General features: G+C 58.4%; 1 protein-coding gene across 1 annotated transcript; it reads right to left on the bottom strand.

The window, feature by feature from the left end:
• Positions 1-316: 316 nt before the first annotated feature.
• On the bottom strand, positions 317-13,302 carry PDLIM2 (PDZ and LIM domain 2). The gene is made up of 11 exons (XM_039868111.1): positions 13,171-13,302; positions 11,657-11,751; positions 10,762-10,913; position 10,599; positions 8,275-8,343; positions 8,012-8,163; positions 7,783-7,861; positions 3,985-4,067; positions 3,619-3,764; positions 1,983-2,100; positions 317-968 (listed from the first exon to the last, which is right to left on the bottom strand). The coding sequence occupies exons 2-11, from the start codon at positions 11,747-11,749 to the stop codon at positions 791-793; spliced, it is 1,071 nt and encodes a 356-aa protein (XP_039724045.1). The 5' UTR covers positions 11,750-11,751; positions 13,171-13,302; the 3' UTR covers positions 317-790.
• Between the last annotated feature and the right edge of the window lie 3,153 nt (positions 13,303-16,455).

Genomic DNA, 16,455 nt, shown 5'->3' with positions numbered 1-16,455 from the left:
CAGCCAGTGCTGGCAGACCAGGAGACCGTCACTGAGATGGGCCTGGGGCCACCTCCTATGTCTCTGCTGCCCACCCTCCAGCATCCCTTCCGCACCCCAGGTTCTCAGTGAGAAACTTACTCCTCTAAAGTACCAAGGATCATCCCAGTAAAACTGGCATCTTTACAAAGGGGTCCCAGAAGAGCAGGCCAAAAGAAGCAGCCTCTTCACTAGGGGCGTCACGTGGTTAGGCAGCTGATATGGGGGAGGGCGTGGCAACGGGGTGTAGAGGGAATAAGAGGGAAAAATATATAAATAAAGCCTCTCCATCCAGTAGTAGGGAGAACCTCATCCCCAGGGCCCTGGGCCAGGAAAGGACAGGGAAGAGGGCCAGCTATTTTATTTTCTTTGTATGTCTGTGTGTATATATACATGTTTATCAAGTTCACACGTTGGAAACTTTACACAGTGAATACCTTTAGCCTCTGGGCCGCCCCTATCCTTCTAGATACTAATCCCCATGACCCAGCCTGCTTAACCCCTATTGCACAAAGATGTCCAATGCAGAGCCCACCTCAGACTTTGGTGCAGAACCTGTCCTGCGGGGGGAAGCAGGAGCATCTAGCAAAAACCCGGGAAGGTGAGGCTGCCCTCACCCACACCCCAAGACAGGCCCCAGCCTCTGGCCACATCCAGCCAGAAGGAAGGGGCCCTACCACCCACCGTCACCCTTCTATGCCAACTTGCCATCGGCATGGCCCAGGCGCGGAGGTTCCCAGAGCCCAGGGCGGGGCGAGAGTGCAGCAGGTGCTCAGGCCTGGGCGTTGAGGGTGGGGGGCGCTGAGTAGCGCTGGCGGGCGTGCTTCTCACAGTACAGCTCATCCCCCACCCAAAAGTGTCCACGCATCTTCAGGTTCAGCCCGCAGTCGGCACAGGTGTAGCAGCCTGGGTGGCGGTACCGCCCCTCCTGGATGCGCACAGCCTGGTTCCTGCAGATGGAGGCAGGAGAGCCATTAGCCTGGGGTTGGGGAACTGGGGCACTAGGCCTGATCCCCCATTCCCATTTCCCTAGAGCCCAGAGGCCGGACCTGAGAAGATGCCCAAATCTCAGACTCTTGACCCCCCAAGCCTGCTCTCAGAAATCTTACTTCAACAACCGACCGGCCCCCACCCCCAGAACCCCTAATCCAAAAAAAGTCATTCCTGCCCCACAAAGGGCAGATAAACCCCATCTCAAATCTTCTGGATTATTAATGGAACAGTGGTCTTCAAAGTGTGGTCCCAAGCACCAGGACCAGCAGCATCACGCCAACTGAGGACAAGCTAGAAATGTAAAATCTGGGGCCAGGGACCTCCTGAAGAGCAAACTCTGGAGGTGTGGCCCAGGAATGAGCTAACAAGCCTGGAGCTGCTGCTGCTGACACTTCCCCGCTGTGGAAGCAGAAGGTAGGGGGAGTACCCCATTCTGCAGAGGAAATGCTAAGGCCCAGGAGGTTAAGGGATTTGCCTAGTGAGTCATCTGACCCTCCGCACTGTGCACATAAGAACTTTTCCGGGGGGAGGGGGGACGCCTTTCAACAATTTTCCAGAGAATGTGGCCACCTTATAATGCCACCCACTGAGAAAAAAAAAAAGAACCTATCTCTGGAAAATTTATCCTGTTCCAGAGGGATAAGAGCAAGATTTTCCAGGAGAAGTCACCTCATCTAGAGGCAGATCTCCAGAGGCTGGGAGGTGACTGGGGAGAAATGAAAGTAGTAGTATATCTCGCTCCTCCAGGGAGCAGGGAAGGAAACCAGGGAGGAGGAGATGCAGCATCAAGAAGCCAGCACAGCCATTCTGAGAAGGCTGATGATGACTACCCAGGGAACTACTCACAGATCCACTGTGGCAATGCCGCACCCCCCGCCCCGCAGGTCCCTGACTGGTTGTTCTACGCAGGCCCCTCTGAACAGCACCCTGCACCCTGCCCCCACCCGGCCTCCCAGGCTGCCAACACTCACGCAATGCTGGTGCCGCACTTCTCACACGTGTGGAGCTTGGGTGGGGTGGCCAGGGCCCTGGAGGTGGGCAGGGAGGACTGGGGGCTCAGTGAGCTGGGCAGGAAGGCAGGCGTGCCACCTGGGAGGGGTGGGGGCAGACAGATACATCAGAGCTCATCCACCGCAGCAGCATCCAGGCCATATTTACTTCGCATGCTCTACCTGCTCCAACATGCTGAAGACACTCACAGTTACAGACACACTGACAGGGGGGCCTCTGGAGTAACACTGGTCATGAAAGTGAGGAATGTAGGAAGAAAGGGATCACGCCAGATCTTTGGCTCGGGCTGGGCAAGTGCAGAAAGCACATCTGAGGCTGAGTTAGCCTGAGCTAAGGCAACAGCCCAGGGAGCGTCCATACTGAGTGTCCAACATGGCACGCCGAGCAGACGTTTCCTCTTGCGTGGCCCAGTCACGATGATATTAATGGAGGGTAAGAATAGAGAATCACAGCACATGATACCTTTATACAGTTTTCAAAGGGCTCTTAAGTGAATTATTGCATCTGAGCCTTAGACCACACTCAGAGGAAGTACAGATGTTATGCGTCAGTTAAGGTCCCTATTTGCAGCCGATGCCAAGACTCCACTGGTGATATCACCATCCGTCTGCGCTCCCCTCACCCCACTGCCTCCCTGGCTCCCTCAAGGTAATGAGGGACAAGACTGGCTCCAAACTTTTTCATTCCACCCCTTCTTCCGTGAATACCTCTAGGAGACAGACATCAGAGTTGGAACCAGACACTAGGTTCTGGTGATTCTGCCACACACATATTTCTCCTGACCATCCCATCCTCTCACACCCTGATGCTACTGGCCAGGCAAGCCCTCCCCATCTCTCTCCTGGACCAGGGCAGTGCCCCACCCCCAACACACACAAGAACTCCTGCAGCACCGTCCACCTCTGTGGGAGCTGGGCAGGCCTGTCAGCCCCAATAAACAGACTGCCTCGTGGGTAGACGTAGGTCCTAAGCACCTTCTGTCTCCACACTCTGCACACGGCTGGCCCATCAACGGGACAGTAAACAAATGACAAGAGCCCACATCATCTGTACTGTTCACTTTGGCATCTCAGGCACTGCCGGGCATTACTTAACCAGCTCTCCTGAGTTAGGCCACTCCTAAGCCTGGCACGCACGGCCTCACAGCAGACACTTAACCTCCATGGCCACACTCCCTGCTGCCAGGCCCGCTGCTCTCCGCTCCCACACCCAGAAGCCCTCGGGCGGCCAGCGCTACATTCCACCGTCCTCCTGCCACCATCTGAAGGCTGTTTATTAAAGGCTTCATCTCTCTCCAAGGGCCATGTCAAATCCCTCCTCCTCCTCCGCGAAGCCCTGGCTGGAGACCCCACCACCAGCCTCTGTTGTTCCGCTGGCACTTTCCTGACCCCAGCCGGCAGCTCTGGGGCGCCCCTCGTAAGCCCACCAGATGGTAAGCTCCTTCAGCACAGGGCCTGTGGCTTCTAGGAGTCAGCACCCCTCGGCGCCTGCTCCCGTGATGAGCACTTAAGAAATACTGGCAACGACACGTCCACTCAGGGCCCCGAGGTGTCCCGGGGAACCTCCCTTCCCTACCTGAGCCCCCCAAGGCCTCACCTCTCTCCTCTGCTTCCAGGGCTTCCTGCAGGAGCCGAAAGGAGCTGGACTGTCGGGGGGCCACCTGTCCCTCACGATTTTCCTGAAGCATCTTGAAGACTTCTGAGTCTTCTCCCAGGAGTTGGCTTCTCCCTTCTGAGTCCACACTGTGGGGATGGGAGGCAGCCAGGAGTGAGGGTCCATTCTGGGTGTTAGGCAGAACACGGGGGCAGCAAATGGATGTCCCAGAGGAAAGGATTCCAGGGGCCAGAGGAAAGCCACCTGGGTTTAGAGAGGCAGGGACTCCTCATCCCTCTCTGGGAAGCCAGTCTCCTGTCCCTCCCAGCCCTCCAAGACCCCACCCCATCCTCCAGGGCTCACCCGTACCTGAGTCTGGGGACACGGGGGCCTGGGGAAGGCGGCAGCACCAGAACAGCCGAGTCGCCAGTGCCAGCGCGGCCGAGACCCGCCTGTAGGAAGGAGAGGCACCAGGGGAGGAGTCAGCGCCAGTGCCTTGGGCCAGCACACCCATCGGCCACCAAGGCCGGCTGTTCCCAGGCCCAACACCAGAGGGCTCCCAGCCCTCACTGACCAGCAAATCTCCATGAGGGGCCATCACTCTGACCCTGCCTTCAGAGCCAGCACATCAGGGATGGCTCCAGCTCCGTCCCAGAGGGGAGGGAGGGAGCACCCAGCTATGGAGGCGCGAGGGTTCTGCAAGCGGACCGGGCAAGGGGTGGCGTGAAAACCAGCGGGTGACAACCAGCTAAGTTCGGACACAATGCACATTCCTTTGTTATCTCAGGCCATGTGTTTGGAAAGATGTTGCATCCTGGGGCCTGGATCCTCCGACAGAACGAGCAGAGAAGCCAACTCTGTTGCTGGGAGGAAAAGGCAGCATGAAGGAGTGGAGCGAAGAGGCCAAGACCCCTGTGGGAGCCAGGGCTGGGGCTGCACAAATGACTTCTCTCCCACACAAGCTGGTCCTCCTAGGAGGGCCGGAGTCTGGGCTGACCTCTCCCAGCCACCCCGGGAGGTCCTGGGCCCGCCCCATGCAGCCTCGGGGAGCCAGGCCAGTTCCAGGCCGACCCCAGCTCCCCAGCATGCATGGTCCGTCCTGGGCTCTTACACCTGCTCTCCACCTGGACATCTGGCCTCCCGCCTCATACCGCTCTGCTTCCTGGCCTCCTCACCCTCCCCGCTCTGCTTCCTCTCTGGCCCATCCCACGCAAAGGAGGGCCCTGGAGACCGCCAGGCAGCGTGGCGCCGAGGGCACAGTTTCCTGAAAAGCCAAAGTCCCTTGATTTTAAAATTCAAAGTCAGAAATGAATTATGAGGTCAAATGAAAAAACTGCATGAATTCCTAAGCTAAAATGGAAATGTCAGAGTCTCGAGAAGACAGCCCTAGACCCTGATCCGCCTCTGCCACCAGCTTGCATTTCTCTGCTCTTCACTCTTTGGGAAGACGGTCTAGGTGAGGAGACTAAGGGTCAGAGGGACAAAGTGGCTGATCCAAGCCACCCCGGGAGCCGGAGGCAGAGTATGGAGTCCATACCTGGGCTCCTGGGTGCCCAGTTAGTGCCGTGTGGTCAACTAACAGACAGTAAGAAAATTTCCTCAGGAATGACGGCCAGTTCCAGATAGCTACTCCAGAATTGTATTCCATCTCGCCGTCCCAACATGTGCCCTGAATCGAGGCACTGGCCATTGGAGAGGGAGGGCTGAAATCTGGCCCGGGTCCCTCCAAAAGCCAAGCCCTTAAGCCGGACAGAGGGAGAGGCAGTGCTCTCACTCCGTATCTGCTCACTAAGGCTTTTGCCTACCCAGGTTGTGGGGGGTGGGGGAGGGAGGAACCCCCAGTTTCCAGAAGGGCACCATTAGGGTTGATGGCATCCTGTGCCTTTGGCTCAGGGCAGCCTCAATCCGCTGAGGAGCCAGCAGCAAGGCTGCAGCCACAGCAGACTGGGATGGGGGCACCTCATCTACAGTCACCTCTGCCCCCTCTCTCCCACCAGACCACCACACCTCGGTGTAGAGGCACCCAGCTCCTTAACTGGGAGAGGCTCTGCCTTTCTCCTCCCTCCCTCCCAGTCAGCTCAGCCTTCACAGAGGGGACCTTTCACCTCTGAGTCCAGAAAACCTGCTCACCTGCCCGGCTGAGGTGGCCAACACCTCTCAAAATGTGTTCTGGGGGAACACGGGATGTTAAAAGGTGAGTGGCAGGGAAGGGAGGGTCCCAGGAGAAATACTGCAGGTAAACAAGTTTAGGAAATTAATAAAATTAAATGGTTTTGTTTTTTTTTTCCTCGCAGGACTGCTTAGAACCTTTAAGGTGCTGAAGTGTACAGTGACTCTCACAAGGGAGCTGTGGGACCCTGTGACTCCCATGCCATTGGACCCCGGCCTCATTTGTAGACCAGAATGCAAGTTTTGTTGGATTAGGAATTTCTCTGTTTTTCCACCACTGCGTCTCCAGAGCCTAGAAGGGTGCCTGACCCAAAGCAGCTCCTGATAGATATTTGTTGAAGGAATGACCAGGGAGGGATCTTGGGTCAAAGAAGGGAGCTCAGAAAGCATTGGCTCTGAGTCGGAGGCGCAGAGAGAGGGAGGGTTACACGGTGGAGATGGGACTAACCCTCTCCCGCCGCATCTCCCCGCCATCCAGCCCGGGGCTCCTCTTCACACAACTCGGATGGTCCTCAAAACTTTTCATGCATCCGATCCCTGTGAGCTCCTTGAAACAGAACGGCGCCCCGACCCTACTCCTTACAACCTCTACCAGATTTAGTAGGTCTAGGCTGGAGCCTGAGAATTTGCTTTTCTAACAAGTTCCAAGGTACCACTGCTGGTTTGAAAGCCACATACCATGTGCATGTCCCCTTTGCCTGTATTGAGGACACCACGAGGAAGGAGACCAGAATGCATAGCCCTTCTCCAGCCATGCCCCAGGACAAGCTCATTCCTGGCTGGTCTCAGCCAAAAGCTCCATCCTCCTTGAGGAGGCCCCCTAGGCCCAAACGCATAGGCCTTACTTGTACCACTGCTTCCCCTCACCACCCCCCATTCATCAGCCTCTAATCTAAACCCTACCTAGTCCTACCTCCCGACCCTCCAGCAAAATTCCTGACAAAGCCGTCGCAGGCCACCCCAGCCCACACTCAACTCTCCCCTCCCAGAAGGCCTCCTGCTTTTATAATTAAGACCACACTGTTTAGTGTTTAATTGTTCCAGAATTGTTTTGTCTGTTTTTCTTATCTCCACAGCTACACTTTAAGTTATTTAAAGGCAGGGATCTCATGGAACACATCTACATGCCCATACTGCCTGGCAGCCCACAGGGCAGGCCCAGCGCAGGTCACCAAGGAGCCCCTACTCCTTCCTCCTCCAGAGTCCCCAGTTTCTGGTACCCTCCCCCAGCCACCCCCAAAGGCTCTGCTCTCTGGAATGCATAATCAGCCAGAGGTAGGATTCCAGCAGCTGGGCCTCGTCCCCTTCACCCAAAGGCTGGACATGCCCCCCTCAACCCTGCCCGCCCCCAGCAGCTGTGGCCCAGAACTGTTGGCTGCCTCACTCCCTCACCTCCTCGCCTCTGCCCTTAGAGAGGAGAAATACCACCAAGGGAGGCTGGGCTGTCGCTAGTGGACAGTCAGCCCTGCGGGGAGAGTCTGGTCCAGGGCAGAAAGGCAGGGGAGGGGCAGACAGAGAGTGGGCCAAGTGCGACCTGAGGCAGAACCACAGTCCTGCTAGTAGTTCCCTCAGCTGAGCCAAAGAAGGAAGAAGGGGGACGGGGTGGTGGAGCCGGGGCAAGCTTGGGGCTGGAATGGGGAGGAATGTGTTCAAGAGATGCAGCCAGAGCCAAAGGGAACCATCCCAACAACAGCAGCAAAACTATGTCAGCCCCGGCCCAAAAGAAACACCAGAGAAGGGAGGAAGCCAGCAGGAAGCAGGGAGGCGGCAACGAGTGGGAGTCAGGAGGCGGAAGGCCACCTGGGACCAGCCGGCCAGGACAGGGCAGCCAGGGCGGCCCACCAGCCGACAAGATGGTCTCGCTCGGGAGAGGGGGGCGCCTGCCGCGAGGAGACAAAGGCGCTGGCGGCGCAGGCAGGACCAGCCACCTGCACCTCTACTGGCAGCACTGGCAACCAGTGGACACGGGAGGCTCCCACCTTCACCCAGTGTCCTTACCTGTCGGCTTCCGGGGTGGCTCCCATAGGACAGACGGTCAGCAGCAGCGAGTCCCGGGGCATGTGCCAGGCTCTGGAAACTGAATGAGGGAAATGCGCAGCGTGTGTGCCAAGCACCCCTCCCCAGCCTGCCCCAGCGAAACAGAGGGCCCCCTAAACACAGCTACTAAGACTTCGAGAGATCTGGCCTGGGCCGAGGGCCAGGGTACACCCCCCAGCCCTGCACTTACCTGCGGCTGATCACCGCCTCTCCAGTGAAGGTGTGAGGGCCGGTGGAGGACTGGGTGGAGAAGGGGCTGCCTGCTCGGGGGCTGAGGGAGGCTGGGCTGGAGCAGGAGGACCGGAAGGAGGACTGGCTGTCAGTGTGTGTCCTCACAGAGCCCTGTGGAGACAAGGGCCGGGAAGAGCGGGCAGCCCATCCCCCTGGGCCCTTCCCCTCAGGCCTTCCCCTCTCTTCAGGGTGCTGGGGCTCCCGGTTGATGTACCAACCTACCTGGAAACGCGTGGCCAGCACCTCCACGGAGCTTTCCCCATTGGTCTGCCTGGGAGAGGCAAGTCCGATCTGAGGAGGAGGAGGACATGGATGTTTCCGCTGGTCCTGAATTCGTTTAGGCTGAGAGAGGTCGGATTAGGCTATTCCATGTTCAGGTTCCTCAAGATTATAGGCATCACGTCTGAATAAAATATTCATTACAGTATCGCTGTCAACTTTCGACTTTAACCAGTAAAAGTCCAGTAATCAATTGAACAACCACTATCATCATTTAAAAGATTAGTTTATGCACCAGAAAAAAAAGAGGGACAATTTCTTTGCAAAAGTTCCGACCACAATCCACTGTGATATAAAATTGCATCTATTTCCAATCTTTTCTTTTCTTTCTTTTCTTTCTTTTTCTCTCTCCTTCTTCTTTCTTTTCTTTTTCTTTTTTCTTTTTTCTTTTCTTTCTTTCTTTTCTTTTTCTTTTTCTTTCTTTTCTTTTCTTTTCTTCTTTTTCTTTCTTTTTCTTTTCTTCTTTTCTTTTCTTTTCTTTCTTTTTCTCCTTCTTCTTTTTTCTTTTTCTTTTCTTTCTTTTCTTTTTCTTTTCTTCTTCTTTCTTCTCCTTTCTTTTCTTCCTTCCTTCCTTCCTTTTCCTTCCTTCCTTTCCTTCTCCTTCCTTCCTTCCTTCCTTCCTTTCCTTCTTCCTTCCTTCCTTCCTTCCTTCCCTTCTTTCTTTCTTTCTGCATTTCATCCAGACTTTGTCACTAGTTAACATCAGTTTGCAGATCAATTTGGGGGGAGATTGCTGATTCATAAAATAATCCTTACTCTTTCACCCATGGAGAAACTGAAGCCCAGAGAGGGAAAGTGAATTGCCCAAAGCCCTAAAGCCTGACAGTGGCTGAGCCAGCTGCTCAGTGCCCCCAACCAGAGGCTTGGCCCCCACCTGCTCCATCGCTAATGGCCAGAATGCCTTTGACAGGGCCACTTCTCCCTTCCACAGGCTTCTCCTCCAGGAAACAAGGGTAGAGCAGCCTCCCTTCCCACCAGGCAGGCCGCTGCAGGACCTAGAGACCAGCTCTCCCACCAACCACCCGGGCAGCCAGTGAGGGTTTTCCCACCCCAGCTCCCCAGGGACCGAACTGGAGCCTTGAAGAGGCCATTGGAGGACTGGGAGCTGGCTGAGGGTGGAAAAAGGGTGGGAAAAGCGCCCGCTATGTCCCAACCCCACTACACCATTCCTGGATGTCTGGCCACTTCTGGAGAGGTCAGCAAGAACCTCAGTCACCACACACCATGCCAGTCCCCGCCTCCCCGGGGAGGGATGTGGAGTCAGAGTGAGGGGAGCTCGGGCTGTGGCTCCAGCCCAGAGCACTGCTTCCTGCCACAGGGCTCTGAGCGCCTTAAAGGCCCCAGGGGTGGGGGTGGGGGTGGGGTATTGTTTAGCGTGGAATAGAAAGAGGCTGAGCAAAAGAAAGAAGAAACAGGTAGCCTTGTCCTGCCCAATATGGAGCTAGAGGCCTAAGGGTACTTGGCCAGGCCCACCGCCCTGACGGGGCTGGGTCCCTCCAGGAGAGACTCCAGAGGAAGCGATGGTGTCAGCAGCTCCCTGCCTCTCCCCTGCCCGACTCTGCATCCTCTTGTAGATTTTGGTCCCCTTCCCAGATGCCATGAGGTACCCCCAACCTTGCGTCCCACTTCTGCAAACACTCTTGAGCCAGAGTGGCACAGAGGAGTCACTGAAGGGGCTGAGGTCCCCAGAGCATCAGGGGAGCCAGCTTCTACAGCACTGCAGGGCAGCCGGGGCCAAGGGAGGGCACGGAGCCAGGGCCCAGGGAGAGCCTGGCAGTGGAGGTGGTGTAGGAGAGGCGGGAGGTACCTGACTCAGGCTGAAGGCCCGCCCGAAGGGCTCTCCTGGCTGGAGGAATCTCCCAGCATTCCTGCCCTGTGACTCAGCAAGATGCCCCACCTTGGGGAGCCACCTGTCCCCCGCAACCCAGGCCTCCAGGCTTCAAAACCCACTAGCCAGGAATCTGCCTTCACCAGCAGGATCCAGAGAGGCAATGGAGGGAGAGACGAAGGGACTCTTTGGGAAGCGAGCCCCCAAACGCCTTAACTTCCCCCGCTGCCCCACTGCCCCTATCTGAACAAAGGCCCTGCCCTCTTGGAGGGAAGGTCCCTGGAGACCGGCTTAAGGCACACCTTTCCCCTCTTCAACCCACTTGATGCCCACGCCCTCCTATACTCCACACAGCTGGGAACCAGTCAAACCCGGGAGTCCAGCCTGCCCTGCCTGTGGCTGCTCGCCCAGCTGGGCACAGGGACACCTCTCAGCCCACTCTGCTGCAGGTCCAGAGCCCAGACCTTCTCACAGATGAGCCGAAAGGGCCCGGGAAGGCCAGGCAGGGCTGAGGGCAGGGGCAGGGGTGGTCGGTGAAGCGGGCTGGCAGAGGAGAGAAGAATGCTGGGGGACCCAGCACAGGTGGAGGGGGGAGGGCCTACCGGTCTAGCTGCAGCCGCAGGGGTGAGGGGCTCTGTCGAATCTTGCTCTGGGCCTCAGCGTGGAGCATGCCCTCGGCACTCTCCCCGTTGATGGCCACGATAATGTCGCCAGGCCGGAGGTCAGCAGCCTCCGCCTTGCCCCGCTCAGTTACCTGTAGGGGATGAGGAGCAGGTAGTCTGAGGTACCACCCCTCCAGCCTCAGACAGTGGTGACGCTCAGGGAGGGAGGAAGGAGAGAAGATTTTTCTCTGTCTTGCCCCAAAAACACAGAAGCTGGTTTGAACCAGACTGACCTGGGTCCCCCTTTAGCATCTCTCTCCCTGCCCACCAGTCGTTGTTGCCCAGCTAATCAGCTAATGCCCTCCAAAGCTGGAGTGACAGCCCCTTTCCCCCCGCCCCCGGCACCGGCATTGTAATGGGGGCCACCCAAAGAACATGTAATGACAGATTTCAGAAACTGTGCTTGGAAATACTTTTGGATAATATTTCTTGCCTGTGCAAATTGCATTGTGCTTGTGGCTGCCTGTACCCAGGCCCTCTGCGTGAATGCTCCCAGGCCTGGGCCCGGGTCAGAGGTCAGGAGGAAACTACCAAGAACTCAGGGGCTCCTGCTCTTGTAACTTCCCAAAATGGCTGCCAGCAAGTAAGGGGGTGGTGACTGAGGAGAAAAGAGAAGGCCCCATACTTGACCCAGCTCCCTTTTACTCCCCAGAAGCCGGTTCCTGACCTGGCCACCACATCCCCATGGCAACAGGGCCCCAGCACTCCCTGGGCCAACACTCCCAGAAGCAGGCCTCTGGCTCTAGAACAAAAAAAAGGTGACTGTGGGGACCAGGTGGACAGGGCAGACCCTAACTGTGGGGGTACCTCTTTACCTCCTGGAACTAGCCCTTACCTTGGTCACCATGATGGGCGTGTGGAAATCCCTGCCCCCAGTGATGCGGAAGCCCCAGGGCGCTGGCCCCACGACATCCACCGTCAGGGCCATACCTGAGGAAGAGAGGATGGAAAGGTGGAGCCTCTTGAGGACACTGGAGGGAGCAGGAGACAGGCAGAAGGGAGGAGAAGGTGTGACGGGTCCACGGAGCAGTCAGTCAGGGGCTGGGGGCATAAAGGAAGTGACCAACTCCTTCCTTCGTCCCCCAGTTTCACTTCCCCCCACCCTGGGAAGCCATGACTCTGAGTTTTCCTTCGCCGTGTTCGGCAGCGAGGCTCCCTGGACGCAGGCTGTCAGGGTGCCAGACAGGGCCTCGCTGGAGAACTGGCGGGCAGGGGCTGGCAGGTGGTAGGAGATGTCAGCATTTCCTCCTCTCCCCCTCCTCCACCATCAGGGCTAAGTCTCACAGTGCTGCTTCCTGTCCCCAAAACCAACAGCACAAGGTACTTCCTCCCCGCTCTGGGGGAGGGCAGCGATGTGGGAACAGTGACAGCAAGGAAGGGGGTGGTGCCACCACAGACTGTTGGAGTAGTTGACTGGGTGGGGACTGGCCCAGGTGAGGCCAGGGTCTTCAGAGGCTCCTCCTGCTGCCTGCTCAGCCCCTGGCAGGTGGTCCAGCTAGGCAAGCCAGGGCTTCCCGCCTCCCCCAGGAGCCCGCTGCCCTACCAACAGCCCCAAAGATAAGCTGATCTGCCAAGTTGGGCACACCCACGCCCTGGTGCTGGCCAGCAGGGTGAGCTGACTGATGCTGCCTGCAAGCCTCCCATCCACTGACCCCTCCCCTGGGCAAGGGAGTGTCCTTGCAGACCGGGTTCTTGTAGGATTTCCGGAGCCTCTAGTTCTGGAGTCAGGAGCCAACCCAAGCAGAAAGCTGCAATGCCAGGCTGGGGCACCACCCTACCCAGCACCCACACCGGAGCTGCCCCTGGGGAGACCCAAAGGCTGCAAATAACGCCCGAATCTATACAGGGACACTGGGGCCACCTCCCGCGTTTAGGAGCCTGGGGAGGGTGCGCCCAGGCCAGCGGGGCTGTTTGCCCTCTTCCTGGCCCTGTGGGTTCCCCTTTGCCCAGGGCCGGCCACTGTCCCTCCCCAGGCCACCAGGCCGGCGCTAGCGGCTCACACGTCTTGGATTCCCGGACCTTTGAGCAGAGCAGTGGACTCCGCGCCGGGCGCCGCCGGGAGGTGCCCAGCCAGTCCGCCTGGCTCTCCCAGTTCCGGCGCCCTCTGCGCTCCGAGGCCAAAGTACCCGCGGGCCAGGGGCTGGAGGAGGAGAGCCTGGGATGGGGAAGCCCAGCCGGCGCGGGGCGCCATTCCCCAGGCGAGGCTGAGGGGAGAGGGACTTGGGGCGCAGGAGAGGTCCCAGCGCCGAGGGGCGCGGGCGCGCAGAGCCGCAGGCAAGCCGGGAGCCGGGAGGCCGCCGGCCGTGCGGACCGTGCGCAGGTGGGCGCGCTCACCTGGCCCCTGCTCACCTGTCGGGCTGAGCGGCCGGGTCCGGGAGGGAAGGGAGGGAGGAAGGCAGGGAGGGCGAGGAGACGCCGCCGCTCCCGCTGCTGCCGCCGCTGCCGCCTGCCTGACTCTGGGGAGAGCCTCCCGGGGCTCCGGGACCTGCCTCCGCCCATGTGATCCCGGGGCCGCCCCTGCCGCCGCCCCGGCGATGGAAGCCGCCTCCTCCGCGCAGCCCGGCCCCGGAGCTTCAGCCTGGTCCGCGCCGCGCTGTGGGACTGGGGTGACTCTCCCTGGAGTTCCCTAGAGGTCGCGGCCGTCCTCTCCGAGGTGCCCCGTTTTCCCCGACTGCCCTCCGGGTGCAGGGGAGGCTTTCCGGTGGCGGTCCCGAGCCCCGCTTTGCAGACGGCTGAAGCTGCCACCCACTAATGCTCTCCCCCGCCGCCCTTCAAAGGGGCCCTCGAGCGTCACCCCCCACCCTGGGGCCGCGGCGGGGACGGACGCGGGGTGCGGCATGGTCCGTCCGCGGTCCGCCGGGCTCGTCCGCCGGGCTCCTCCGCCCGCTCCAGGCTCCCACGCTGGTGCAGATGCAGCCCGATACCCACAGATCTCAAACTAGGACCGCCCACAGCCTTCCCGGGCCCGGTGGTGCCAACCTCCCGGGCTGCCCCGCAAGCCTGCTCCACTCAGGGTGACTTGTCAGGCCCAGGGGGAGATGAAGAGCCTCTGGATGAGGTCACTAGGCTCCCTCCTGGGCTACCAGTCTCTCCCTCTTCTGAGCTGATGCTTTTTACACTCCTGGCTGTCATTATCCTATCTTGCTGCCCTGCCTGGGGCTGGCCAGCTCCAACAACCCGCTCTGTCCCTGGTCCCCCAGGCCCCAGCTCTCTGCCAACCACCTGGAACCCAGGCTCCGGGGATCAAGAGAGGACAGCCGAGGAGAGGCCCCAGGCACCAGCTCAGAACCATCTGGCAGATGGTTCCCCAGCAACCCTCCCCCTGGGCACCTCATGGCCCACCAGAGCTGGCTCCATCTCCCATTGCTCTGCGCCTTGCACTCCCTCTGACAGGCTGGTCTGTTGTCAGGGGTGCACACCTGTGGGCACAGCAGTAACTTTCCAGCCTCGAGTAGTCATTCCCCCCAGTTCCCTTTACAAGGAGTGCTCTCATGCCCCCGCTTGCCTACCTATACCCTGGGTCTCCTCCTCCCTGTACACACAGTCCAGGTCACTTCCAGCCTGCTACCTCTCCTGACCCCAGTTTCCCACAGCCTCTATTCCCAGTGTGTGTAAGCCACTCTCCCACTAACTCGTCCTGTGCCTAGTGGTGTGGCCTCTTGGCCTGAAGCACCTGTCCTACACCCCACCTAGACTGGAAGCCCTGAGAGGACAGGAAGCTACAGGTAGAACCAGCACATGTGGGGTCACACAGACCTCGCCTCAAGTGTCAGGTCTGCCTCTACTAGCTGCATGACCTTGGGCAATTTCTTTGGCTCCTCTGAGCCTGTTTCCCCATGTGTAAAATGTGGATGATGCATAGTTGTGCAGACTGCCCTCCCATGTAAAGCTGCCTGCACACAGGCTCCTCAGAGGGCAGGGTGGGTTTTCGTTTGGTTCACTGCTCCTTTCCTAGAGCCTCGCACAGTAGGCATTCAATAAATATTAGTTGAATGAATATTGTTCAATGATTGAATGGATTCTTCCCAGCCTTTGCCACCACCGCTCCCCGCCTCCGCCCAGCAATTTATGGCAGAGACTCTGTTTTATACCTTTTAATGCTCCTGATTTTGCCTCGAACAATCTCTAGAAACATGTACAGGTTCATCGGCAGCATTTCTGCTCCATCGGTTCTGCACTCACAGAACTCAGGACAAAGATAGAGTGGACAGGATGTGATCTAGTGGGACAGAACGGAGTCCTGTGCTGCTCTCTAAGCAACTCTGTGCCCCTGGGCACCTCACCTCTCTAAGGGGCAGCAGCCCCAGCGACCCTCAGGTCCACCTCGCCCCTCGAGGCTCTGACACTCCCTTCCCCTTCCCCCTTGTGCCAGTCAAGGCACAGAAGTGGTCATCGTCCATCAGGGCAGTCATGGCAGGCAGCCCAGGGCCTAGCGCTGGTTCTCTGCAGAGGTTTCAGGGCCCCGTCAAAGAGAGGGTGTGGATTTGGTTTCTGCCCCAGGGAAAGGAAGGCTCAACCCTGGTATCTTTTAGGAAGGCGTCAGGGAATCCAAAGGAGCTGGGATGGGGATCACGAAGAATGATCATTTCCACAAGACAGGCTGGCCCTGCCTGCTGAGCTGCAGACTGTGGTGAGGCCTGGGGTGGCTGGAATGGCTGAAGGAGGGCACGCAGGTCTTGTTCTCCCAGCTACCACTTAACCACCACGGAGGCTTCACCACACCCAGGATCAAGGAACCAGCCAGGGCCAGGCCACCGCCCTGTCATTCACGGCCCATTCACGGCCCGCCTGTCTTGACAGAACTGGGCCCCACCACCTCTTCCCACCCACCTGGGGTGGGGGAGCCCTAAGTGACAGGCCTGGAAGACAAGAGTGCCAGGAAGAATATAAAAGGCCCAGCCCAGGGCCAGCCCAGGGAAGTCCTTGACCGCATGCATGACCTTCTTTCTTTGGAGGCCTGGTAGATATGGAGCACCTGGTAGACAGGTGGCAACAGTGACAGACCTGACTTCAGCATTTTATAATGATGTGACCCAGAGAACTCTCTGCTGCCTCTCTTCCTGTGGACTCAAAACTGCCTTCTGTGATGCTTACAGCAGATCACTTGAGTGTGTAGCTTTTTATGCCCCACTCAGCTCTGAGCGCTGCCAAAGAACGGAGCTTTCCTTCCCTGGCAGAGCAGACTGTGCCATCGCTGTCGCCCCACGGGAACCACCAAGCCCCGAACTCTGAAATCTTGGGCAAGAAGTCGTTCTGGCTAGCTGTGGCCCACCACTCCCAGCTTCCCGCAATTGACTGCTCAAAAACCCGAGCCTAAAAGAAGAGAGTAAACAAACACACAGAGGTTCGGTGTGGAAATAGAGCGCACAGAAGGAAACCATTAGGAGGAGAGCAGCTAGACATGTCATCCAGTCCAGCAACCCCACGGTGGCTCCAGAATCAAAACAGCCTGCACACAAGGCCACATTCAGCTCCCATCTCTGGTTTCTCCCCACAATCAGGCCTCGCCCTGGGCCCTGTAATGTTGGTTCTTCTCTCGGGGCTGCCCAGTGCTGCCTGAGGCCTGAGATCTTCAGAGATAATAATGGTGCCTTTCTTGCCTCCCCTTACGCACGAGCGTGTGCGCACACACAC

The sequence above is a fragment of the Pteropus medius genome, unplaced genomic scaffold (genome assembly GCF_902729225.1).
Source record: "Pteropus medius unplaced genomic scaffold, Ma_sr-lr_union100, whole genome shotgun sequence".
Taxonomy (NCBI): Eukaryota; Metazoa; Chordata; class Mammalia; order Chiroptera; family Pteropodidae; genus Pteropus; species Pteropus medius.
This window is presented reverse-complemented; position numbering and strand designations above follow the sequence as displayed.

What these genes read in the sequence shown, in the direction of transcription:
- PDLIM2 (XM_039868111.1), bottom strand. Translation starts at nt 11,749, where the DNA reads ATGGCCCTGACGGTGGATGTCGTGGGGCCAGCGCCCTGGGGCTTCCGC. An exon ending in GAGGCGGTGATCAGCCGCAG is followed by an intron (nt 7,862 to 8,011) that starts GTAAGTGCAGGG and finishes TCCCTCATTCAG; the next exon opens with TTTCCAGAGCCTGGCACATG. An exon ending in CCCCGTGTCCCCAGACTCAG is followed by an intron (nt 3,765 to 3,984) that starts GTACGGGTGAGC and finishes CCATCCCCACAG; the next exon opens with TGTGGACTCAGAAGGGAGAA.